This window comes from Tripterygium wilfordii, chromosome 3, assembly GCF_013401445.1.
Source record: "Tripterygium wilfordii isolate XIE 37 chromosome 3, ASM1340144v1, whole genome shotgun sequence".
NCBI lineage: Eukaryota > Viridiplantae > Streptophyta > Magnoliopsida > Celastrales > Celastraceae > Tripterygium > Tripterygium wilfordii.
The window spans coordinates 434724-461872 of record NC_052234.1 but is presented as its reverse complement, the minus strand read 5'-3'; the positions used below and the strand labels follow the sequence as shown (position 1 = coordinate 461872).

At 37.1% G+C, this 27149-nt stretch overlaps 3 protein-coding genes across 3 annotated transcripts; all 3 read right to left on the bottom strand.

Annotated features, from left to right (window-relative positions):
• Positions 1–688: 688 nt before the first annotated feature.
• LOC119995078 (mitochondrial uncoupling protein 5) lies at positions 689–2347 on the bottom strand. Its single transcript, XM_038841451.1, has one exon. It carries the CDS (start codon positions 1971–1973, stop codon positions 1008–1010), a length of 966 nt encoding a protein of 321 aa, XP_038697379.1. The 5' UTR covers positions 1974–2347; the 3' UTR covers positions 689–1007.
• Positions 2348–6141: 3794 nt separating this feature from the next.
• On the bottom strand, positions 6142–7731 carry LOC119995242. The gene has a single exon (XM_038841683.1). The coding sequence runs from the start codon at positions 7599–7601 to the stop codon at positions 6492–6494; it is 1110 nt and encodes a 369-aa protein (XP_038697611.1). The 5' UTR covers positions 7602–7731; the 3' UTR covers positions 6142–6491.
• A 661-nt stretch (positions 7732–8392) lies between these two features.
• LOC119992492 (kinesin-like protein KIN-14B) lies at positions 8393–25881 on the bottom strand. The gene is made up of 23 exons (XM_038839220.1): positions 25537–25881; positions 24167–24290; positions 23782–23868; positions 23458–23628; positions 23254–23360; positions 22566–22697; positions 22264–22445; positions 21172–21333; positions 20575–20666; positions 18918–19069; positions 18403–18576; positions 17698–17844; positions 15861–16049; positions 15254–15325; positions 14660–14715; positions 14311–14518; positions 13193–13384; positions 12906–13097; positions 12066–12416; positions 10848–10946; positions 9943–10083; positions 9688–9846; positions 8393–9110 (listed from the first exon to the last, which is right to left on the bottom strand). The coding sequence occupies exons 1-23, from the start codon at positions 25747–25749 to the stop codon at positions 8655–8657; spliced, it is 3858 nt and encodes a 1285-aa protein (XP_038695148.1). The 5' UTR covers positions 25750–25881; the 3' UTR covers positions 8393–8654.
• Positions 25882–27149: the final 1268 nt, after the last annotated feature.

Sequence of the window (27149 nt, the reverse complement as noted above, 5' to 3'; positions counted from 1 at the left end):
CCAGCATAAGAATAGTACTATATATTAATTAAGCACATTCACACAAAATTAAGCATGTATGTGTGTGATGATTCAAAGAATGTATTCTTTGGGACCCACTACAAAATGCATGCACCGTTGATCCGCCCAATTCAACATTAACCGCCAAATTCATTGCCATTGGTTGGGACCCAAATTAAAGAGAGGAAGGAGAGGCGTTTAAACAACATTATAGCATTGGATTCTTTGAACAAATTCTAGGGTACATCAACATGCACACCCCCAACTCATCAAAACAATTCCAAACGTACAGACAGTATGTCAACCCACAACCACAAACCTTTCTCTTCCCAAAAGATCCTCCATTCTAATTTCTTTTATATCTTTTTTGTTAAAAATGTTACAATCCCACTTCCAAGCCACTATAGATCCTCCATTCTAATTGATTTTATCTATTTTTTTTTTTTGGTTAAAATGAAAGTCTACATCATTAGTACTATTAATAAGTCTTATGTGTGTATACAAACTATTTTAGGCAATCACTTAATATTTGTAATGTCACACACCTTTACTTTCAAATCTATGTGACATACGCAAATAATAATGGATTATAAGTAACGCCCACTTAACACCAAACCCTCCACGTTAATTGGGGGTGAAATGAAAGTTGGGATCTCAAAGCATTATTCTTTGCATCAAAAATTTTCAGTTGAAAGAAAATTGAGTCATATGATAAATCAATTTCAAATCTCAAATCTAATCTTTATAGAATCCGACAAGATTGAGATTTTAAGCAAATACAGATCACCTGCCTTCGCAAACAGGAAATGCATTATTGCCATATAATACAAAAAAGTTGACAAAAACATACCACATCAGAAAGCCATAGCCACCAGAAATTATCCTCTGGAGCTGTTTCTGCCTAATGAAGAACACTGAAAACACTAGCCTTGAATCAATAAAATCCAAGACATTTATTTGAACAATAACGGAACTAGAATTTTGTTTTTCATCATCATCGTTAGAACTTAGAAGTCTTTGAGCAACTTTCTGACCTGCTCCAGAGTAACAAACAGAACAATGGTGAAGGGACCTTGCCGTGAAATCGTCGGAATAAACCCCTTATACAGCGCCATGGGTCCCTCCGCCTTCACCGTCTTCATTGCACAATCCAGGGCACCCGCGTACGGCGGAGCCTGCCCTGCCTCCACCTTCATGTTCATCACCCTCGTCTTAATCACATCCACTGGATTCGACGCAACTGCCGCCACAAATCCCGCCGCGAAACTCGCTGTCACGTGCGTCCCTAACCCGTCTTTCATAATTCCTTTCGCGAGGATCGTCTCCTTAAACTGGTCGTACGACGCGAGCTGCGATGCAGTCACGAGCATGGCGCGGTTCACCGTCAGCGAAGACCCGCGCCATAACGACGTGATCCCCTCTTGCTTCGCCATTCGAGTGATCGCGTCGAACACGCTCTTGTAATTCCGTCTCAGCGCCGGAGGAAGCCGTCCGTCGGCCTGCATTCTGACCATCGCGACATCAGCAGGGTTGCCAACTGCGGCCCCGATTCCTCCTGCGACTAGCCCAGCAACGATCTTTTTGGAGAGGGGCATGACTCGGGTTTCCGGGTCGGTCCATTTTTGCTTCAGGATATCGTAAAGACCCATTCGGGTTGTAGAGTAAAGAGTCTGACGTAACACGGTGGCGGAGACCCCCGAAAAAAGAGCAGCGACACCATCTTGTTGAATTATACGCGCGCCGACAGCGACAGGGCCCAAACGCGCTGGAGGAGGAGCCACGTGAGTTGTGGTAGTGGCTTGAGCGCCGCCGTTGGGGAAGGCTAGAGCGGGTCGGAGAGTCTGGACAGCCGGCTTTGGCGCGGCGTTCTCGCCCTGCAGTTGCATTCGGACCTTGATCAGGTCCAACGGGTGGGTACTGCACCCGGCAATGATTGAAGCTATGCCTCCTTCAACAAATCCCTTCACACCCATCTCAAGTTTTGCAGAAAATGAAACAATTAAGAGGTCAAAAGGCACAAAGATTGAATCTTTCTTTGGTTTACGTTAAGATCTACGAAACCCAGAAAGAAAATGAATCAATGGGACTGAAAATCACAGGACCAACTGGAGCTGGGGTTCATCTCACTGGAGACCAGGAGATGGGAATGGAGACCAAAAGCTATGGAACAAGAATGAGGTACGTTAGGCCTCTGCGACATATGCTATGAGAACCGACTTCGTTTTATAAAAACAAAAACTGAAAAATTATTCTTGATTTGGGAGACGAAACGGGGGGAAGTGGGCATTTATAGATGTTTGTTTGTGGTGAAGCGAGGGGAGGTGGAAATGAAATGTAATTGGTCCATTGGAAGCCTGTCGTGTTTTGTTCCCGGAATCCAGTTTTTCCTGGTTAAGAAATTTCCTTTTATCAATAATTTCTATGATTGGTGAAATCCTTAAAATTTAAAATTACTCTTTTTAGAATTCTTATTTATTTTTAATTTAATAAAAACACATAATTTTAACAATATCTCATAATTATGTATCTTAAATATATTATTTTTTATATTATATTATTTTTCATTAATTAAATATGATCACGTATAAATAATTCTTTTTACCATTTTTTATTTGAATTTCATTTATCTATCCAAATATGATCAAGGAAATCGATGATATCTCGTAGAACTGTGTGATGTAAATATTAACAAGGAATGATGATTTTTTTTCCATCATCTTTTTATTCGCACCTCCAGATCAACGAACCAAACGAGTTTAAACTTCAAAGCAAGTTTACGCGTTTGTTTGTGGGGTCAAATGTCTTGAATTATTCTTGTGGTGTGTGTTTCATTAATCACATTCTTGTATTTTCTACGTCTATGGGTGGTGGATTTTAATATCAAAAGTCGACATCGGTGGCTTGAGCTCGACACAAAAATTATGAATCAAGTTTTAATAGCCTTGACTAAGTTTCCCTTTCTAGAGTCAAAAGGCAACCAAGCTTTCAAGATAGTTGGCTAGAAAGAAATAGTATTTATACTGAGATCCATATAAAATAAGCCGGTTAGCAATTTTTGGACACACTCCTAAACACCTCTCAAGTCTCAACACTATTTTTTAAACTCCTAAATGAATTGGAATTGAGAAGTATTTGGATGGTCACTATTTAAACACACATGCAACACTTCTCAACCCAATTTTCTCAAATTCTTCCCAATCGTCAGTCGAATTTCCTTGGAGTTCAATCGTATGAATTCAGAAGGTTCAGAGTTTAATTCTCACTGAAAACAATCTGTTAAGCTTTGGCCAAAATTATTATGTTGGGTCAAAATTATTATGTTGTCAAGTGGGAAATTTCTAATCGCACCAGCCTATGACCCGAGGGTCTAAACGAGCCCCAATTTGAGGGACAACATGGGGCACATGCCCACGCAGAGAATTCTCTGGCATTGATTGAAATAGCACCAATCATTAACCTTTGCCATTTTCCTTACTATTATTATTCTTCAAATAATCACATCACTAAATGTGAACTGGATTATTGATTTGTACAACAATATTGTAAACATCAAAAACCAAAAATGCTTTTATTAAAGTTGTGGGACAATCAAAGGTGATATAAAGGCAAACAACTCTCCTTTTCTTTTCTTTTTTTCTTTTTTTTTTACGGTGTTGGTAGTGATTAGCTCAGCTCAAGCTGGTCGTTAAATGCCTTCTCACAATCCCTTTATTTTTCCTGGAAAATGTTGAAGGTTGGAGGTAGAGTGAAGGAGACTAATTCCTTGATTAGTTCTGAGGCAGCGTCTATTCAACGCCTCCAAATGATGTTATTTGACTTGTATTGCGACCTATTTGGAGTTGGAACCACAAAAGGGCAATCTGGCCTTCCTGGATAGTGTGGGTTGCTAACACGTGGATTCTTTTATTTTTATTTTCTGACCGAGTTTAGGAGACAGGTCAAAACAGGTTACATCTAGGGGAGGCGTCGCTCCCACCAAATTATCATTGGTGCTACACTGCTAGGTTGAAGATTACTCAACAGGTAGAGGGGTCAAACGGGCTGGGGGCCCGTCGGCCAGGCCCAGCACCTCTTAGCAGGCTTTCTGGGCTATCTCGAGGTGCGGTCACCAAGGCCCAGTTTTGAAATTCTAGTGATGTCATATGAATGAGATGAGCCTGAAATGAAGGATTGCACAGTTAAACACAGCATTGGAAGAAATCTATGGATTAGACAACACTACAATTGCATAAGCCATCAACTTTTATTCATCATTGACAATGGCGTTTCCAGAACTGGCTTCAGATTCCTCAGCATGAGAAACTCTTCATTTGGACCTTAAACCTCACAAACAGGACACAATCCAGGTTCATTTCCACCCACTGCCACCATTTCTATCCTCATCACCGTTCCTTTTGCTAAACTCAGTACCCTCGCCATCTCTGACAACAAATTCTGCTTACCCTCTCAGCTCAATATGACCTTAGGAAGCTCTCCATCTTCACAATAATGGAAATTCAAGTTGGTCGTGCCACCAGGGACACTCTGTGCTTGAGTGCGTCCATTGCAGCAAAACTGCTTCCAGCTTCAGTTTTCCATAACTGTGTCATTTCATATCCTTGTTTATAACTGAAATCATATGTTATGCAATTGGACTGAACTAAATAACTGAGCTTCAGAAATTCTGTCAGACCCCTTAAGAATGAAGCATATATTTACCAAGTTTGGCTGTGGAAAGGTTGGCATATTGGGACATTGATTTGAAATTGACGTCTCCTTTCGGCCCCTGATTGTAGGCAGCAAGCACTCTAGCCTCAGATTTTGATTTCAGTTCGGAGATAAATGTTGGTAGTAGACTGCATTAAGGTAGGTGAATGCTCGAGACAAATAGATTCGCTTCAAACACGTCCAGCGATTGTAATATACGAGATATGTCCCACGACTTGTTCTACCTGATAAGAAAGCTAAGAGAGAATCAAAATTACTTCAAGAAATTGAAAGAGAGAACAAATCACACGAGTGCAAGAGATAGAGAGAAGCAATGTTACCTGTTGCAGTAAAACCATAAACCCTTGCTGTCTTGTACTGGAATGATACTCTAAAACAATTGTGGAAAAACTACTTGCCCCTACTCTAAAAATCCTTCTCCACTAGGAGAGATAGAGACGGGAGAGATGAATAACACTACATAACAAATTTACATTGTAACCATCTTGTTTCAGTTGATGAGATAAAGCATGCAAGACATGTATTCAAGTGAGCAACTAGCAAGACTGAAAATCTGAAACATATCCAACCCTGTTAAATACAATGCAGATATATATTATTTATGATTTCATCCTTAAAATCCTGCAATATGAAACTTGATATGCAACAAGATATCGATGACCTGATCTCTCAAAAAAGATGACATACCAATAACCGCCAAAGCAACACCACAATGAATATGTGATCCTAGCCCCATTTTCCAACCCAATACCAGAGTAACTGATGCTTTTCAACATATGCATCTCTCAACTAATGGAGGCAATCAAAGTTTAAAAAACAGAAGAATAAAATTGGGAAAAAATCATTTACAAAAAAGGAACTACAGCAAGAGAATAGCTCAAACATTTTGATTGGTATTTAAGAATAACATATAAAGTTTTAGCAGTACAAGAATTTCACAACAATTTGCACAGAAATAAATTGCATGGATTAGCTGGGTGAAGATACTAAAGATCGACTGTAGTTGAATTTAGCAGATAATATGTAATCGTCATCTGCAGACTAATAGTTGATCTTCAACTTCAATTAAAACATGCAACAGACACTAATTTGCACCAAGTTTGCTTTTGGCATTTTGGGAGAAGGGCTACTTTCATAAATTCAACAATATTTCTACAAAAGTCCCTTTTGATATAAATCTTACGGAGATGGCAGAGTGGGATCCATATCAACCAAATCAGCCGTAATGAGAAGAAGGCATCAAATTAGAAAATACTTCATGTCTAGAATTTTCATATTAGGTCTAGAATTACAGCTTCATTATATCATGTAGTTCATCACTTAAACATTGTTAGCAACGATGAACACAACATTAACATATGATCAAATCACAGTAAACTAGAATTTCTAAAATTTAGTCCCATCTCCAAGTATAATAAAAGACAGAATAACAGATAGTCAAGAACTATAAGTATTTCATTTACGAGACGAAGCAAAATGTCGAGAACTGTACCAAAAATTTGACATTCCTTTTCAACTATGAGGCAGCCAATTACACAAAAAACCTCTAGCTGCTCCTTGCTATACCATCTAATGTTTGAACTACCTAGACAAAAAGGGTTCCACTGCTCCAATCCTCTGCTGCTACCAGTCATACTTAAACAGGAAAGGGAGGAAACAGAGAGAAAATCTAATCCCAAACTCTCCATAGAGAAATACTCTCGAAACCAAAAAGAAAATCATCATCCCAAAAAAACTCTAAGGCCAGGCCACCCTCAAAACTTACTTCTACTTGATGCTATCATTCAATGGTTGTTTTCTTCAACAGCTTCTCCAAATCCCACATTCATATGCATTTTTTTCCCTTTCCCCATCATTTTCTTCGAATTCCTCGCCACCGACTTCACCCTCTTCATTGGCCTTTTCCCTTCATTTCTCAACACTGATTCCTCACTCTCCTCTACGTTACATCCCATTTCACCAAGTCCCACATTTTCCTCAACTTTCTCACCCATTTCCTTCACTGCCTCTTCTTCCAATCCCTTGGCGGTCAAATTGACATAAATGTCTCCTTTCTCATTCTCTTCATTGCCACCATTGTCATCGCTATCATCAGAAATCTCCACCAAGTTATCCAAACTGCGCTTAAGTCCACCACAACTATCCTCTTTCTTGTCCCCCAAGGAACCATCATCTCCTCCGCCAACATTATTTTCTATCTTCTCAGAGAAATCACCATTTTTATATGCCAAAGGGAATATCCCAAACCCACAATAGTATCCCTCGTTCCCCTCCTCCAAAACACTATCTGGTGGCGGAGGCACCGCCACGCCATGAAATGCCCTCCTACACTGCTCGCACCTCAAGCAACACTCCTCATACTTTTTCTCGTATTCATACATATGATAGCAGTAGGGACACACAGTCCAAAAGCTTGATTCACATTCTCTTCCAGGTTGAGAACTATTTTGGGGCTTATGTATGTAATTTTCGATCTCAGAGTCGTATTGGGCTTTCTTTGCACGATTAGACAACACAGACCAGGCATCACAAACATGATTCAAGGCCAGTTGAGAAAATGGAAACTGATTCTCCTTGGGGTTTAAGAGGGACAACAGTTTCCCAAACTGGGCTTGCATGGCTATCTGGGTATGAGAATCGGGTCGCACCTGATCGAGCTGGAGGATGGAGTACCAGTCAAGGCTGCCATTCGGCAAGCGGCGTTCCGCCGCAAGCATAACATCGGCGACGGAGAGAATATGAGCTGGTTCTGGTCGGGTCGCGTCAGAATCTTGAAGCAGGAGGGCGTACTTGCGGGCAGAAGAGAAGTCCCGGAGCCTTAGATGCTGAAAAGCTTGTCTAAGAAAGCGTTCAGTCGCGGGTTCAGATCCGTCTCTGCTGGTTCCTTGCTCCATTTTCAGGAGAGAGAGAGAGAGACAGATACTGTATGAGAGATAATGGAGGGAAAGAGAAGGAACGTTTTTATGGAGACGATATTGTGAGTCAGGGGAAGAAATCTTATGAAATTACCAAATTGGAACGAGAGGGATGTAGACGTGTTGCGTAATGTGTGCTTGAGTGAAAGATGAACGAAGGACGTGGACGGTTGCGATGGCTTCTTGTGAGAGTAGAAAGTGGAAGGTCTTTCGGTAATTTAGATGGAAGAGTATGGATAAAGATGGAATAGCACATTACGATCACGGAGCATTCAGAAATCAGAATTCCCGACGTCGTGCGTGCGACAGACTGTACGCGAATGCTTGCTGGGATTAAAATGTGATGTACGTACATCACCATGCAAATGTGATGAACTGATGATGGGCATTAAAATGCCAGAAATCAATGTTAAGAATTATATCCTAAACAACACTGGCGCACAAAGTTCCCGCAATGAACGCTCTTATGAGACCTTATGATAGAGCAAGTTTTCATGAATTGAACTCTTCTGAGACCTTATGATAGAGCAAGTTCTCATGAATTGAACCCGCCCCTTCAACTCTACCAACCATACCAGCTTTACCATTGAGAGTAGGTTTTCACATCATAGGAAAAAAAAAAGAGCGCAAACTGAATTCCTAAGATGTTGAAAATCAGGGTTAACAACCTTTCTTTCAAGGCTCGACAACATGTGTATTCACTCGTTGTAGTGTGTCAGCCTTGAGCCGCAGCTACAATTTTCGCATGTTATTCAATCAAACAAAGGAAGTCACATCAATTGGTTTCGTTATATAACTCAGAAAACATGGATAAATTACGTGTTTTTATATAATACAGAACTGTCAATGCAACCCTTAGATAAATAGATTTTGTCCAGCAAAATAATACAATAAAGATGATTTCAGACCCCTCATCCCTCCCCTCGAGACTTTCAAAACCCTCATCCATTCACTTGAAGAAAACGGTATAACACAGTTACACAAAGCGAGAATATGCTACAATGGAATCTCAGACCCAATGCACTCAAAGACTCATGACCTTGTATCCTTTAACATTCCCCCCTTTTCAAGCTCACCAACCAGGTCCCTCAGTGATGGAACCTTCATGGCCAAAGTCCTGTACAGTCTAGAATAACGAGCTCGAGTACCATCTGCAGTTCTTGCCAGGGCAAGCAAGCTCAGAGCCTCGGGGAGTTCAGAGAATAACTGTTTCATATCCTCCAAGCTCATATTTTCCAGGACAGATGGTTTTGGGACTACCCTTACAATTTCACCACCTTTTGGTTCCTGAACTCGGGCATCTGCTTTTATGACTAGTTCAGAATTTGAGTTAGCACCACATTTTATAATAAATGGGGTTGTTGAGCCCGTGTTGAACTGCAGAACATTCCACTGTGCCACATCAGTTTCAGTACCAGAACCCAATTCTGCAGATGGTTTATGTACGTGTGATGCTTCATAAAGGCGGTCAGCTTCTTCAGGAATTGACTACAACAATATAGAGAAGGTTAATAAGTAAAACTTTAAAAGGAAAAACTGAGGGCAAGGAATTGACAAAAATATAGAGGAAAGTCAACACAATGTATGCAAGCAACTAGAACAAGATTTCAGTGTCCACCTTGAAGCTCCTTTTAGGTACTCTCCAGCAAAGAAATTCAATAATATTTACATGGAGACTAGAGAGAAATGAGTCCATTCTATTAATTAGATAATTTATTTAGTTATTTATCTTCTCAACCTCTTCTTCAAGATATGGCCGTTCCATAATCTAAATATGAGCTGATTTTTATTTATTTGAACTGTTTCCAGATAGTTGCCAAGATTCATGCATTGCTCCAAAATCCAAACCCCGTAAATGAAAAGAGAAGTCTAACGAAGGCGGTTCAGGAAAAACTTCGCCATATAATTAAGAAGTTTGTATTTTGGAATCTATACATGAAATTATTGGCAGGGTTTCTAGCCCAAAAGTATGCTCTTCGTCATTTTACAACTGCCAAAATGAGGTTTACCAAAGAACAAAAAGCATATAAGTTAAAACATGAAAATCATATGAAAATATAATTACCTCCACAAGATGCCGGGCCTCTGCAATTTGCCGTTGGGCACAAGGATGATCAATATCAAGAAGGGAAGGCATCCATTCTGCAAGTTCATCTAGAGATGCGAGCAATGTTTTTTTCTTGCTTTTACTCATGGCACTTACAGAGGATTGTCTCAGTATTTCCTGTTTCAAATGTGATTATAACCATGCCCGTTGATTATTCTGCTTGATACGAAGCATCATTACTTTAACAAAATAGTTACAGAAAAGGTTGTTAACCTTGACTTGCTTCAATATGCCATCAAGAGAAATAAGAGACGCCAGTCGTGCATCTTCTGCTGCTGTAGAAGGATTTTGTACTGGTGATCCTCCATCTTGCAATGTTAGTAAGGCTGCATCACTTCTCATTTGTTGCAAAATCTGATCATAGAAATGAAAAAAGAAATTCACAATATGACAAGAAACTTCTTATGAGCCAGGAAACACTGTGACAATATCAGCAAATATAATTGACAACTCGTTAGTAATACATTCGATAAGATTGATCCAGTTGAGGATAAAAAAGAAATGTGGGTAGCGGTGTTTAAAAGACAACATACCAAACCTAAAGCTACAAGGAACAATAAACCTTTCAAACTCAACTACCACTAAAGTTTCAATTTCGTCCCGCAGCAATTTTCAAAATCTTCCAACACCTTTCATTTTATCCGCTTATTTGGTTTCATTGGGGAAGTAAATCTTATTATGTTAAATGATTATGTATCCATCGTAATTTAATGCCACAAGGCAGACAAGCATTTTCTGTCATGAGACTAACTGCTGTAACAATGAGAAGAAAATGAAACTTTTACGACGATTTTGGGACAGAACATTGTTTGGGGACAAAAGTGAAACAAATTGATAGTTTTTGGATATATTTTTGCCCCAGTCAGAAATATAACATTTTCTTACAACAACAAATTAAAAAAACACAAGTAACCACATTATGACTAGATGCAGCTAAGTCAAAGAGCAATATGAATGAGTTCCCAAAGTGTTTGAAAGGAAAATTCTAGTGGAGATCTAAGATTTAATTTTAATTTGTTATGGCCCATGATGGCACAAAAAAACAAAAAATATAACAGGAAAATGACCTCTTAATTATTAATCACAAATTGAAAACAATTGGGAATTGAAAGTACTACCTTTCTTCTTTTGTGGTCAACAGACTCGAGAGCCGAACGCAGCTTTGCTACTTGTGCAGCATCTTCTGCGTCCTCAGTTGCTAAAGTGCCAGCAATATCCTAATCAAAGAACAAAATGTTAAATGAAGTCTGATTCTTTTAGGTCAGACACACCTGCCCTAGCACACAATTAAATTTTCTCAAAGTTAAAAGAACGTCCAAGACAGAGCAGTATGGTTTCAAAGGGAAACAATGCTCACCCCTCAACTAGCATACCATGTTTGAGGATCAACCGAAAGAATATGATCACAGCGCAACATTAAAGAATGCAGCAAATGAAGTAGCAGGGAGCATGCTAGACAATAAAAAACTGATCCAGTTAGACACAGCTATACTGTCATAGGATTGATCATACAACTCCTTGCATCCAGATTTTTCAACTCTTATGGTATCCATTTATTGCAATTGCCAGACTTGCTCGCAAAACCTTTTAGTGTATGGTCACAGAGGTACCCTAAAGAACTCTTTTAAAGGCTTAAAAATAATAAGCTAAATTCATTTCCCAGCCAACATCAAATTCGTTAGGTTACTATAAACTATCTTATATGGCCAGCATCTTCGGATACCATCTCAAGAAGAGTTTCTTTAAAGAAACAATGGAATGAAAAAAAATCAGATGAGCATGTAAAGTGGGAAAAGGGAACCATCAGCAGTGCTAGGCATCCAGATAACATTGGCAAAGGATTTGAGTCACCCAAAACGCAAATGTTCAAGTACTCACATTTTTTCAAAATAACTAATCTCATCAAATATGACCAGGTAGTTCCATGTTCTAATGAAAGGAACTGAAGTGTAAGAGCACTCCAACGTTCACATATTAAACAAATAAAACAGAAGGAATTGCCTCTGATAACATGGCATGTCTCAAGTGCAGATAAAGGAGGGTTACAAAATCTTGGCTGCCAGTATAAAACTTTGCCAAAACCATTGTTGGGGCATCCCGATTAGTGGACGAGTGCAGCTCCAGATAAAAACAAATGGCAAAAGAAAATCCACAAAGTGGATTACAACTGTTTTTCTTTCCATGTAGCCCAACGCCAAACTTTTGGAAAGCTTTATGATAATGATGACGGACAGAATGAACCATGTGAATGATCCTTCAAGAACTTAAGCACGTGTAGTTAACAATAATGCACTCAGAAAGAAGAAAAATAGTCCCAAGGATTGATCAATGCTTACTTTCAAGTGCTGCAACTGAGAGGCATAGACCCGTTTCGAATATTCAGATAGAAGCTGACCGAGAGCATCAGTACTCGGGGGCATGGCCGCACCAAGCCCAGCCATCCAACCATCCATAATTGCAGTTGAGAGAAGCTCTAATTGGCCAGTGGCTCCCCCCATTGCATCATCCCCAGTAACAGAAAGAAACTCAAAGTTTTCGGCAAGCCAGGACCTAATTTGACGCTGCAGCTCACCAGCTGGAGTGTGGACAAAGAGCGCAGCGAGAGCCTTGTTTCCAGTCGCAAAACTTTTGGCTTCCTCCTGTATTTCCATCAGTTTTCCACCAGTAACCTGCTGCCTCCACGTATCCTGTGCAATTGATATTATCGTTTTACATCAGAGAAATATTAGATAGTTCTTTTGTAACATGAAAGAAGGCTTGCTCTACATGTAAGGACTGCGGATGTCAGCTGGGAGAGGAGTCAGTATGCAGGAATAAAAAAAACAGAAATTTCATATATAAAGCAAGTGAGGGCACTAATGTTCAAGTGATTGGCAGGGTAGGGCAGGGGCTTAATCCCCCCAACCCCCTCCAAAAGAAAAGTTTGTCAATCAAATAATATATAAATAAAGCACGTCATGAAAACTTGTCCAAATAGTTGCTGACTGAGAAACAAAAACAAAAAAGATTCATCTCTCTCATCTTTACTCAGGTTCACTTGGATTTTGTGTGCTTGCACAAGTATGAGGAGACTTTTGACCTTTATTTAACTGTGCAAAAATGAATGGCTAGATGTTGGCAGCATATATATCTTCACCTTCATTAAACACAAAAGAGCAGAAACATGTAAGAGCTACCTGATCAATTCCTCGCATTCTCAGAACAACAGATGATAGCTTGGATTTCTTTTCTTGCTTAATGTTGACTTTAAACCCCTGAATCTTCTCATCAACATAACGCACAGGAGATCTTCCTGGGCTGCTACTCCGACTAGAGCTTCTACTGCGCCCAGTACTCGCCTTTTCCAAAAAGCACTCAACAGGGGACACCTATTAATTCAAAGCACATAAATCAATGTCAATGAAAGTACATGAAACAGCATTTGAAATCAAAGGAGAAAAGCTATGACTAAATGTGGCATTACCTTGATGGACTGCAACTCAGGTGATCTTGAAAGCAAGGATCTGATATACAATATCCTGACACGGGACACAAGCATAGTATCCATTACCCTTTTGGGTTCCATTTTACGGATAAAAGAGAATACAGCATCTCTAATTTCAGCAAGTATTTCATGCTCTCTAGAAGCACCTGCTTTAATGACTGCTGCCAAAACCTGCAATACAGAAATAGGACAGAGAGTGGTATTTTATCTTGGATGTGCATTTAGTTCCACTAAAAGAAAGTTTTATTAGGTAGTAGACAGTGGAGGGAGGGGGGAGGAAAAGAAAATGATTAAAAAGCAGAGCTGATGCCAGTTCATGAAAAGTTCCAGCCAAAACAACAGAAGCAATCATACACACTCATTTTTGTAAGCTTTTCGGGAAATCATTAATAAACTTGAGCAGCCACAAAAGCATTCAAATAGACACACACTATAAAGAAAGGCATTTACTGAAGAATTGTAACGATTATCATATCTCAAATAATAATAAGCATTTAAACTCTGGCTAATAATAACAAATAAAAAAAGTTATCATTATCAAGTGACTAGCATAACGTAAAACATATGAAAGAGTGAAGATGAGGTATCACTACGTCCCATAAAGAGTAAAATTAACAAAGAGTCTCATTTTCTTTGCTGAAAGTCCCAATATAAATGTCCATTAATAGAAAAATTCAATAATTACTTCTATTGTTTTCCTAAATTGCTTTACTTCATCTGTGTGTTTTCTGGGAAAATCTTTAATGAGAGAATTGAAAATTAAAATACTATAAACATGATGTTAAAAAAAGATATATTTGGCTCATTAAAATTTTACCTTCCTCAAGGAGAATTGCGTCATAAACTCATAGTGTGACAAAGATAGACAGCTCTATGAAATCGCAACCAAATATACTTCTACTTAACTTTATGAGATATATATATATATATAATATCCGATATTAAGAACCTCAAATACGTAAATTTATGTATCATCCAAAAAGGGTTCAAACTTCAAACATAAGAGATTTTCTTCTCTCAATAAAGATAAATACTCAAACAACACAAAGCTCAAAACACGGACACTGCTGATCCACTTAACCGGATGTTTGACATACCAGCATCAAAAGCTTGTTTGCACCATCTGAAATGGCTGCAAGGCTGTCATATTGTTCAGGATCAAAGTCATTGAGAGCTGCAGTCATGTATTCTCCCGCACGGGTTGTTTTAACCTTATCAGAATTTGACTTAACCAAAGCAACCGTGCCCTCACTTAAAGGCAAAGGAAGAACATCTGTCGAATGGCCTTTATCGTTATTACCATCCCTATTTGAAAATAGAAAGAGGAGTTTACTGATCAAACAATAAGCTGATAAGAAATAAAAAAACAGAGACCAGAACAGAAAAAAGAAAAGAAAAGAAAAAAAAACAAACATTATTAGCATCCAAGTTGAGTGAAATTAATACCTTTCAACTTCCCGAGGCTGAACATTCACTGATCCTTTAGCTAATGGACTTGACAGCTGAAAAGAAATATAATAGATGTAGAAAATTAGGACAGGATCCACAAAATGAAGAAGAACCACAAAACACAAAACCCCCAAAGATGTCTAAACTGTAAAACTAGAGCAACTGACTACAAGATAATCAAAAATCACAGCAGACCTTCCGCATCGCAACTTTAGTGAATAACATTCATGGATATCAAACAGCATGCACCAAAGACATCTATACTGTCAAACTAGAGCAACTGATTACAAGATAATCAAAAATCACAGGAGACCTTCCGCATTGCAACTTTAGTGAATAACATTCATAAATATCAAACAGCATGCGTACACAATGGAAGTTCAAAGTCAGCAAGATCTCTCTCTTATTAAAATATCTGAGTAACTTCACACGGTTCCCAAACCTAATATTCCCCCAGTGACCCAAATAATTTTTATTCGACTCCCTGATCCTTTTTTTTTTTATAACATAACGACAGTCTTAACAGGCATTTGTATTTGTGAATCATGAACAAATTTCACAGGATACATTATGTGAGTTAAAAGTTTGTACCTGAGGTGAAGCAACCAAAGAAGCCTTCTCTGTCAATCTATCAAACAATTTCTCATTTTCTTCATGCAACCTCTGCATAAGCACATATCACAAACCCTGTGAGACCAAATACATTTTGAAGGAAGCAACTACAATATATTCCGTAGAGTGATAGTAAATGAAATTCACAGCAAAGATACTTATTTCAAAGTTATGGATCAGTTCAGGATGACAATTATTTCAGTGATAACTTCAATGATGCTTTAACGAAAAAATAACTCCTCCAATTACTTTTTTTCTTTGGTGTAGGAACTTACCCCTCATATTTATGGTCAAAGAAATTATTACAATAAAAGCAATTAAATCCATTTTGTGAATAACTACCAGTTCCTCACCTCAACATGTAACTCCAGCTGCTCAGGAAAGCACACATTTGTTTCTGTCTACCCTTCTCATTAAATATTTTTAGCTCTAATCATTCTACCCATAGTTTATCTTGAACCACCTTCATTTTGGTCAAATTTTTTATTATTTAGTAAAACTTGTATAATTCAAATAAGATGATGTTCAATCCTGAAGCATAGACTGTAATCGACACATCATCCACCAGTAAGTTGTTCCAATTTACCTCAATCAGAGCATCACGCTTTTTAAGTTCTTCTTCAAGTTTCCTAGTCACTGCTGAAGAATCCATGTCATCCCCAGTTGCATTGGAAATTGACTGAACTCCAGAAACCACTTCTGCGCCAAGTTTTGACCCACCTTGACTGGAACGTTGGGCTTCATTGAGTTCTGATTCCATGTTTTTTATTTTGGCCTATGGCAGAAAGTTCAAATCAAACAGTTGTGGAATTAAGATGCAACCACAGGACTAAGGAAAAAAATAGATGAATATGAGAAAAGGAAACATGAAGCTTGAATTTGTAGGTAGACAAATTTCATTTGTCCAAACCGAGTTTTTGAAAACTAGAAAATAAAAGGAACCTGAAAACATACTAAGACTCTCAAGGATAAGCGAAGCACCATAACCATTTAATGTTTAAAATGCCAAACCTAATATATAAAAACACCTAACTTGCATCCTTAGACAAGCTATTAATGAAAACTAAGCCTAAAGATAAAAATCTGAATACAATCCCCAAAAGTTTAGTTTCCGATTACAATCTAAGGAACAAACAATTGGTGGACCCAACTCTGTTCAAGGACAATTGAACAAAAGAATCGCCTAACCATCAAAGCCTTTATTTCAAATAAATTGAAGTTGGCTACATGAATCTATCAGAAAAGTGAAGTCAGTTGGAGTGGGAGTCCAGTACATGGATCCTCTTGTGCATCCATTCCTATTAAAAGCTACTCTCTCCTATTTCTAATTTCCTATGTAATCCAATGCATAAAACAACAGAACAATTAAAAGTAGAGCAACTATTCCACACCACATTAGCATCTATATTACAGCTTAAAAGCAAAAGAATTTAAAGCTCATACGTTAAGTCATGTGGCATCAAATAAAATAAATAAAAAGGAAAAGTTTAAAATTAGTTCAAATAGAATTCTATTACATTAAATATAGTGATGGAATGTACTTAGTAATATTAAAAAGAAAAAAAAATCAATTGTAATTTAGTAGACCTAAATCTATTCTAAGAAAATTTTGAAAAATAATTTAATTGGAACTTTATTGCCCTAAATATAATTAGCACTTAGAAATATTTAAAAAGGAAAATCAATAATATGCTACGTTACACTTAATAAATAGGAAATACTAAAAATTAATAATAGTAATAATAATGTTAAGATTAGTTACTTTGCCATTCAACCCAATAAGTTAACTTGTTGGGTTGGGACATTTCACACCATTTATATTATATTCTAACAAATAAACTAAAAAATTAATAATAATTCAATTAGAATTATTTTACTACAACTACAAGGATAGAGTATTTTAACGATAATTCAATTCAAACTCTAACCATAACTAATAATTAAGAAAAAAAACTCTATTATCATAAATATAACTCTATATTTATAAATTATTTAACTAATTAAATAATATGTTTTAGAACTATTTAGGTAAAAATTATTATGTGTGAATAAACAGATAGATTAGCATTAAAAATAATCATCATTATACAAATGCTTATACACATGAAAACATAGTAAGTGATATAAAAAATTATTGATTAATTAGTCCAATAGAGTATATTTGTAGTATAGTTTAAGAGATAACAAATATATTAATTAATTCTCAATCGGTGTTGTTTTACGTTATTCACCAAGGAAAAATTATTTTTACTTTCCTTAATCCGTAATGAAACAAATTATGTCGAGACTACTAGCTCAATGGTATTTTAACGAATCGGGCAACTCCAGAAATGCATTAAAAGACAAGTAAACACATTCATATAAACTGGAAACACACATATACATGCAACATGGAGAACGAGAGAAGTTGGTATGATACCAACCTGCAACGTCTGAATAGTAGAATCTCGTTGTTTTATCTCTATCTTTTGTTCTTGTTCCAATTGTAATAGTTGAGCTACTTGATTTTTTAGCTGAGCATTTTGTTCCTTCTCTATTTTATGTTTTTCCATAAGCATAATGTTCTCTGACTGCACAATACGAAATGGTGCAAGGCTTAGCAACATGTTTACATGAAGACATGACAAAAAAATCATCAAACACCTGAACATTTTAAAAGCGAATATTAATGTTCACAGGCATAATAGCATGTGCAAGAACACACGATGCTAAGCATAAACATAAAGCATACAGAGCATCACTTACTATCCCATTATACGCTTTCTGAAACTTCCCATCCAACATCCAAACATCTATTTTACCAATGTTGGCATAACCAAACTAACCCAACAAGATGAAGGACAACAAACCATTATTCATAGTCATCAGGTCAATGAAGCAACAAGTGATTCAGAGTTTCGCCTTAGATTTTAAAGATACAATACCAATCAACAGTCCCACAGTTTGATTCAGTCATCCACCAAAAGATAAAGATAAAGACAAAACATAACAAATATATAATATGGTAGACTAGAGGACTAACTGGCCTTCGAGTTTGAGCTAGTGAAGCAAAAAACTAGCAACAAACCAACAAATAATATGTAACTCATTACAGAATTGGAAAACTATACCAAATGAAGTTACAAAACCTTTAAATCAGTCTGCAGTGTGAAAGAAACTTTTGAGGCCTTCTGAACCTCATTAAGGAGTAGCGTACACTGATCATTTGCCTCTTTAAGAGCTTGCTTTAATCCCAAGCCCTCTTGTTTTAGGTCTTGGATTTCTTTTTCCTTTTCGTACAACTCCTTGCGCGTATCATTTGCCTACAGAATCCATGAAAATAAAATTTTAGAATGAGAAAAGCTGTGAGATTTTATTTTACTAGCATCGTTGCAGAAACCAGAATAGAATTCTCAAACTCTGGATTTGGCAGGATATCATAGAAAGCATGAGAGAGGGAGAGGAAGAGAAACAAAAAACACAACCCAGAAATAAAAAAAATAAAAAATAAAAACAGAATGAATAATCAGTTTCTCTCTTGACTCCATAAGCTCTTTTTTAATAATTCTTGATTTCTAAGTTCTTTCACAGACCAGGTTTTTACAATATTATAAGGTTATTGCCATTGCCAAACTTTTAAAGAGACAAGAAAACAAAAACTTACAATGTCTCTCCATTTCTTAATTGTATCACGGTTTCCAAGGCTTAGCAGAGCACTTCGAGCTCTGGCAGAGAAATTCAGGGATGATAATGTCTCGGACAAATTTGCAGCATTTGGACAAACATTGACTATCATCAAAGTTTTGGAGCTTCCCCCTAGGAATAAACAAATTCAAAATAAAATAGAGTAAAAGAAAATTTCTAAGATAAAAATAAACAAGACGTAAGGCAGATAATTTATCAAACAAGGTAACTAGAAATTTTAACTCCAAGTTAAAGGGATCAATGACCAAATTAAAAGGACAAGAGTGACATCCAAGATTGTAGCATCTTGAGAAGAATTCATAAGAACAAACGGTACCACATAGACAAAATTAGTAATTGACATCTCTTCTGTAGGCAGCTCATTACACCATGGTGGTCCATGTATTGAGCAAGATTAAAAAATCTGAATGTTGCCCATCAATGATCATCACAGAGATTCTTAAGGGGAAAATGCGAGATTCTTAATAAGAACTCACATTTGTAGGAGCAGTTTAAGATGCTTGTTTGATTTGTCAAGTAACAGACTAAAAATCTTCCAGCAATATCTTACAGACTTTCGAAAAATTAAAAACAAGAGGGAGAGAGAGGGAGAGAGATTAAATTCAGGATGTGACAATGACAGGGAAGTTGGCACACAAGATAACTGTTTCTCTATGATGCTCACAGATGATGCAAGTGATTAACTTTCAAAGACTTGAATAAAGGTTAGGTGCCCCACTCGTAAGTCACTTTGAAATGGGTTGAAGGCTGAAGCAAAATATATCCAAGCCCACGGAACAGAGAAGAGTCTTAAGTCTTAACTATTACCCGGATCCATTAAATTATCTATTATTTACCCGATGTGATATGATGTTAGCCTCTCCCTTCCTAATTCCCTACTTATTTGGAGAGATTTCGTTTTCATTGAGATAAAAGAAAAAACAATTTAATATTTACTGGACACTTTACATGAAACAAAATATTAACAATGCAATTAAATCTCTTCATACCTGAAACACAATGAGGGCCAACTCCCTACCTGAATTTAAAACCTGTTTTTCTTCAGTCCCTTAAAACCAATTTTATGATGTAGCCATATTCTATTGTGGTAGCCCCTTATTATATTTCTAAGACTTCTCTATAATGTACTCAAATAATTAGTTGTTAGCACACCACTCACTTATACTATGAAGGTTTTAATGTACCTCATTTTTCCAATTAATGAGCATAAGGGGACTGCATTAGCAATTAGGGCAAAGAGAAACTTCCTTGGTAGCTTGCAAAATGCATGGAGTCCCTCAATGGAAGCCCAGTTTGTCAGTGACTCAGTTATATATGAAAAATATCACCAATCAGGCTTCAAATCATTTCAAAACCAAAAAGAGATATAAAACTGACACATATTGATGCTGCAAACCTACCATCATCCTAACACGCTTCGAACAAGACCTATGTTGCAAGGGCATCAAGAAAGTTGAAACTATACTTACAGAAACAGATGAAGCACCAAACCTTTATATGCAATGGGAAAGGAGCACAACAAAAAATATTTCTATTCCAGGAAAAGTAACTGTTTATTGCTTTCAGGACTTTTTCTAGTGGCGATAAGATTAAATGCAAAAATGAGATTTTTATACCTAGCGAGTCTGCCAATACTTTCGTAAGTATTGAGTTCTCATAAGGAACAAAATCCTTCTTAGAAGTCAGAGCAGATAAAACATCTCCCAACCTACATGTGGCAACATTAATGTTGGAGGGAAACCAGATTTAGGAATATCATAATAAGTAAATTTATAGAACAGTATATCCTCCCAATGCTAAAACTGGCCCGACTAAAAATTGGAAGATGAAAATAGCCTCTACATCCATCAACCATGCTGAAACTTTTGAAAGAGAAACAAAAAGAACCACTTCTACTTAACACAGTTTCAACATAATCGAGAAGAAGATGCAATCATGGCTACTTGTAACTTGAGAACATTTTCCTATCAAAACACAGGTCCTCTACCTAAAGCGTTATCCACACAAGGAAAAGGATGTAGGAGAACATGAAGAAAAATAAAACACAAGCATTGAACACAAATCCAACTCACTAAGGAGAGTAGTTGTTGGTGATTCTAATATGAGGGATGTTTAGTTATCCGGATACGCAAGGAAGCCAAAAATGTAAGTTCCTTTTACTGATCTAGAGAGAGAGAGGGAGAGAGCGAGAGGGAGAGGGACGGAGAACTGACGCTGAAAGCGATTTCATGACATGAAGCAAGTCTGTCACACGGTCTCCACTTTCGTCTTCCACAATTGAACCTTCACTACCAGCCAAGTCGACCAGAGAAAGCTTACTGTATAAGTTTTCTCCAGTGATCAAATTGTTGTAACATATATGAATTGTAATGATCCTGACAACAGAAACCAAAAAAGAAAGTTTAAAATTAGTGAATAGTACCACATCCACAAGAATAGGAACAGGATAAAGAACAGATGTTATGAACTATGAAGTTACATCTCCAGCAAAATATATCTTTAATCTCTAGAGTTGATCTATTCTTCTAAAAGAACAAATGAGAAACACAAGAATCCTGTAGAGGTGTGTGTTGGTGTGACACGGCGGGCTCTGAGAAGGCCAGATGCACAGGGCTGTAGGCAGCATATGAACCTGCAAACTCTAAGTTGCAATAAAGCAACTATACCAGCATGTCAAGGTTCGTCGTGAACGAATTTATACAATAGTGGAAAATGTTCATAAGATGGACTATGGAATTTGCACAAAGAAAGAAAGAATGTACATTAACCTAAGACAAAAATATATGGCCATAAATAACAAAATCAGGCAGTATGGCTTCTTATGCTAGAATTACCAAGCTCCAAAGAATAGTATCAAGTTTCAACCCTACATATACATTCATTTGTAGGTTCCATAATAAGTTTAAACACGAAAAATATCGAGTTCAATTTTTCAGGAATCTCATAGCAGTTCAGTCTTGTTACTCTTGTAAAAAGTGGTCACACGTTGAGTGGTATGAACCTCCCTCGTAACTTCATTACTTATGATGCATCAAATAGCAAAGAGGATCAAATCTTCCATTAGAAACGGTTAACTGTGAATCTTTCTCCATGATTAAAAAAAAACCCTTAAATGTTGATTTTTCATATTTATATTTTTTTGGTGGCACCTTGATTCTTAGTATTTGCAATTCTAGTGAAGTTTACTTCCATCTATTTTATATTTGATCAACTCATTCCATTAGATTATGTTCTTTGAGACAGGAGATAGACAATGCAGAAGAAAACAGAGCAGTGAATTTGATAGTAGCAAGTTTAGACAGTACAAATGAGAAACATTGAACTTTGATGCATCATCACTTCCTCTGCACTGAAATGCAGTTTTTAATACTCTAGAGTAGTCCAATGGATTATCAACTTTTTCCTGCATGAGATCAACGAAAGATTCCAGTGATCCCATTTGTATCTTTGGTAAAGCACTCCCAGATTCTGAGAGTAAATCCCGAATCTGCAAGAATAAAGAAGAGATTAATATCATGAGAATTTAATGATGCCATTCCCAAAGTATCATTCAATACAGAACCCAGAAAGAATTTATTTAAAAAGTATGATACGTAAGTGAATGTACCTGTTCGTTGTAGAGGTCAAATACTGTAACTGAAAAGTTGTATTGAGAAGCAGAAGTTGAGTCTGAGTTGGTTAAATCAAACAATTCCTCAAAACAGCGAAAGTATAAACCGCGATCATGGCTAGATCCTTCCTGAATAAAGAGAGAGCACGTTAAGAAGTATACACCAAGCCACAAATCATTGGAATGGGACAAAAAATAACTGAAGATAATATAAGTCATTGATATACTGGAGAGGCCATGAAACAGAACTTTCTCTGCATCAAACCACTATTTTGGTCATCACCAACAGAACCTGAAGGTCATCTAATTTATTTTTGAGAATGTAGTCAAAAACAGTGAAGTGCAGGAGAATAAAACTTAAGAAAGGATCTTCCATGCAAAATATTGCATAGTAGACGGTAAAGAACATTTGTTATTCTACTCATAATTAGTGTTTCTGGTTTCTTTCAAAGGTTACAGCAAAAGGGTGATGTACTGATATTCAACACGTAACCATCAGATGCCCCAGCAGAATATCACATCAGTGATCACCATCATTTAGGTATGAACAAAAGTTACAAAACCCTGAAATGGTGCACTACTATCTTGAGAAGAATATGGAAGCATAATATTCGTTAAGACTTAAGACACCTCTCCTACACAAATGCATGCAGATTGCAGACAAAGGGATAGAAAGAGAGCTTACCATAGTATGTGTCTTTCCCGAGCAAGTGTGCCCGTAAGCAAATATGGAAACATTATATCCATCCAGAGAAGATTGCACAAAAGGCTGAACATCATTGAAAATTTCAGCTGCACATAATATGTACATCATGCTTAAAGCCTTAAGGTAACATATTCTTCTGAACACTAAGCTGATGAAGAATAAAACAAGTAACTTAACAAATACCTTGCCCTACATGAGGTCCATAAACTCTGTCGAACTCAAAATCCTTTTTGGGGGTGGAGATGTTGTCATTGCCAGAATTGACACGGATTGTACAATCATCAGGAAATTCAACAACAGAGGGACCTTCATCTTCAAATAATGGTCTTGTACGACAAAATACCTTTATGTTTCCTGCGACAGAAACCGTGTTCTTCAAGCAAAATACATGTATCACTAACTTTTAAGCTCAATTAAAACATAAAATTTAGAAATTCATGCTTCGTAAGCATGAGACTGTGACTCAAGTTAGAAATTTGACAGGGTGGACTCGCTAGAATTTGGTACCTTTGGCTGTCAATAAGTCATTAAACAACCTTCTCTTCTCAATTGTCAGAGGGTATATTCTAGCCTCAGTTTCAGCGGCAACTTGATCTGGCAATCATACAAACAAAGGGAACGCTTAAATCTGTCAACATAACAACATTTTGAAACCATAAAAAGAAAGGGTAAGAATTTGCAAGCTTTTCACACATTTACTATCTCAAAATTCAAGCAGGATGTGTATAATGCCCATTCAGAATACACAAAAGATATCAGGAAAGCAGATGCATAGAAAAACAGTCTCACACCATTTACCCAAATTACATAAAACAAGATAAACAGAGAATAGATCCAGCATCAAAGTTCTCAACATGGAAATACAAGTACACGATAAAACTCAATTACTAACCTAATTTACGAGTTTTCTCAGCAAGAACACCCAAATAACGCGTAACTCGATCAAGTTTGGCATTAGAGTATTCTTGCAGGTCACTTGCTTCTTGTCTTAACTCCAACAAATCTTCTTTCGCAGCCTGTTCAAACAACATGATATAGCTTTCATAAAATATGTGAAAGAACTATCAAATCATCCATGACATATTTGTGAAAAGTTAAAATGAATAATAGTCACCCTGAACCGAATTTAATTTAGAGTAAGAACTGTAGATACTTGAAGCTGTAAAAGATATATCAAAACTCAAGCATATCACGAATTACAATGAAAACAGTCATATCACAGAAGGAAAGAAATAATTCCGATATATTGTCCAGCACTAGCACATCCTGCCGTTCAATAGCATGGTAAACAAAACGATTGCCACATAGTTTTGCACCCCTGAACCAGAAAGAAATATGAATTCTCAAGGAATTCCTAAGGATGATGACCAACTTCTCAAGATCAAATTGATTACAGATCGATCGAATTTCACCTATACACCACAAAATTCTTATACAATTTTCAATCAACCCATAAAAATAGGCCGTCCAATAACAAAGCCTTCTAAAACACTGCAAAAGCACAAATGTTGCCCACACACAATAATTAAAGATGGGAAGGAATTCATGATGTTCCAGCAAATCAACCATGGCTTTATCTAGGCTAAGCAAGAAAAAACCATCATCAAGGATAATGATCCTGCCATTCCCATCAAACATTAAAATCATGCACGAACTTCTACTAAAGTAGTCTAAAGGGATATTAGTATTCCACCCAGGTGTCATGCATTGCATTATATCACTAGGTCACTACTCACTTCATGGTTCAAACTTCAAAGGCTAGATATAAAGATTGATTATTATGTGATCAGATTTGATTCATTTGAAATGTACAAGTTTGAAAAAAAAGAAAAAAAAAAAGGTTTCAGGAACATCAATGCAAATGAAGTCACAATTTAACTGTATCTGACTATGACAGAAAGATCTCTGAATTAGGTCCAATAGCATAAACAATTATCTCATCTTCCGAAACTACAAAGTAAGTTAAGAAAATCACATATGACTCCTTTAAATAGCATTTCCAAATACTTTTACCCTCGTCAGTGTAAAACCTACTAAATTTCCTACCTCTGAAGTCCACACTTATGGAATTCTACCAATCGCCAAAACACAAGTTCTCCACAAATGCTCCACATGGAGCTCGAAACTAAAACTATGGCCGTCTTTTCACACTAATATCTAACCACATTGCCATTTAAGGCTGATCGTAAAACCACTAACCATTCAAACCAGCACTCATCAACTCAAAAAAACCAATGATTAAAGAAAAAATCATCCAGTTACCTGAACTTTGTCCTCCAATTGCCCGACCTTGTTGGCCAGTGCGTGCTTCGATGAAATCTCTGGATTCGGCAAAACTGAGGCCGCCGAGATCGAGTAGCGCCGAACCATCGGCGCAACACTCGCCCTGTGATCCTCGGGCTCAAAAGGAGACGATGACTTCCTCGGCTCGAACCCGCTCACCTCCCAGTTCCATCTGTTTCTCTGCTCGGCCATTTATCTCACCAAAGAAAGAGAAAACCTAGCTCACTCGATTTCACTCTACAGAGCTCAAATTTGAACACGAAATTAGAAGGCTCCCTTTCTCTCTGTCTCCCTCCCTCCTCTCTCTACAGAGATATCATCTACTTCGAGCTATTTTATTCATTACCGGCTGTGGTTTAATATACAGGGGCTATTAGACGGCGTCGTTTGATTAAATGTGTAAACTCTTTACTCTTCGAGTTTCTGGGACACAAATATTCATGCGCTTCATATTCGTTCACGCTCTCGGATAAGGCGATGTCTGCACGTGAGGGTGGGTACTATTGTACTAATGTGATGTCACTGGGTCACGGGTTGCACGGCCCATGGGCCACAGACAACTGGGCTTAACCCTCTGGGCCACAGACAACTAGGCTAAACTAGATATCTATTTTGTTAGGGATTGTAAGGGGAAATCAGATTCAAGCAGTCAAAAGTCTGTGAGCAGTGATGAGTGAAGTGAAAGGCTGGTCAGGAATCCAATTTTCAAATGGATAGTACACGTGCAGTTTCATACCTACATCTTTGTGAATGCTGTGCCTGCAAGGCTGCAAATCTGCAATGCATGAAAGATGTATAGTGTATTTTTGATGTAATGAATGGAAGCTGTGAATTGTGATCACAGAATATAAATAATTAATTAATTAATTAATTTAAAAAAAGAGTGAAGAAGAAGAAGAAGAACTGTTTAGGTTAGCAGTATTAGGTTAGTACTAAATGCTACTTTGACAGTGGCATGGTCACAGTGTACGGAAAGAAAGACGTATGCTCCAGTAAACACTCTTAATTTTGGGTATCTTAATATTACTTAGTCGTCTGGTGGGAAAATTATCTATCTGTTTAACAAAGATAACGCATAGTGATATTCGCATACGTTGAGCTGAACAATGGTTAATCTCATCAATTATAATAATGAAAACACGCATGAGACTTGAACTCACGACTTTCCGCTTACGCTATAACGTATGGCTTATTTCGCAAATTGTGATGATAGAAACACTCATGAGACCTGAACTTCCAACCTTTCGCTTACGCCAAAAGTTACCTCGGTCAAGTTCACCCTATTAGTCAATGACCCATTGCACATTTTCAATATACACCATCTAGTAGTCCTTTATAAATAGTGTATACATGTTATATAGTATTAATATGTTTATCAAATTACTTCCTCCGTCCAATTATGATTTGTCCATCTTTTTATTTTGGATTATCCCAAAACTATTATAACTTTTCTCTATTGATTACTAATAATTTTGTTATTGTATTCTAAAATTATTGGGACGGAGGGATTAACATGTTTTGATTCCATTAATTAGTAGCTTCAATAATACGCAACAACTATCTTTAATGAATTAATTAAATATTAAAAACCT

Excerpts from the sequence above, each read along its gene's own strand:
- LOC119995078 (XM_038841451.1), bottom strand. The coding sequence starts at position 1,973 with ATGGGTGTGAAGGGATTTGTTGAAGGAGGCATAGCTTCAATCATTGCC.
- LOC119995242 (XM_038841683.1), bottom strand. The coding sequence starts at position 7,601 with ATGGAGCAAGGAACCAGCAGAGACGGATCTGAACCCGCGACTGAACGC.
- LOC119992492 (XM_038839220.1), bottom strand. The coding sequence starts at position 25,749 with ATGGCCGAGCAGAGAAACAGATGGAACTGGGAGGTGAGCGGGTTCGAG. Across the intron at positions 16,050-17,697 it reads CTACTATTCAGACGTTGCAG|GCCAAAATAAAAAACATGGA; the intron begins GTTGGTATCATA and ends TTTCTGCCATAG. Across the intron at positions 9,111-9,687 it reads AGGCCCGGCATCTTGTGGAG|TCAATTCCTGAAGAAGCTGA; the intron begins GTAATTATATTT and ends ATATTGTTGTAG.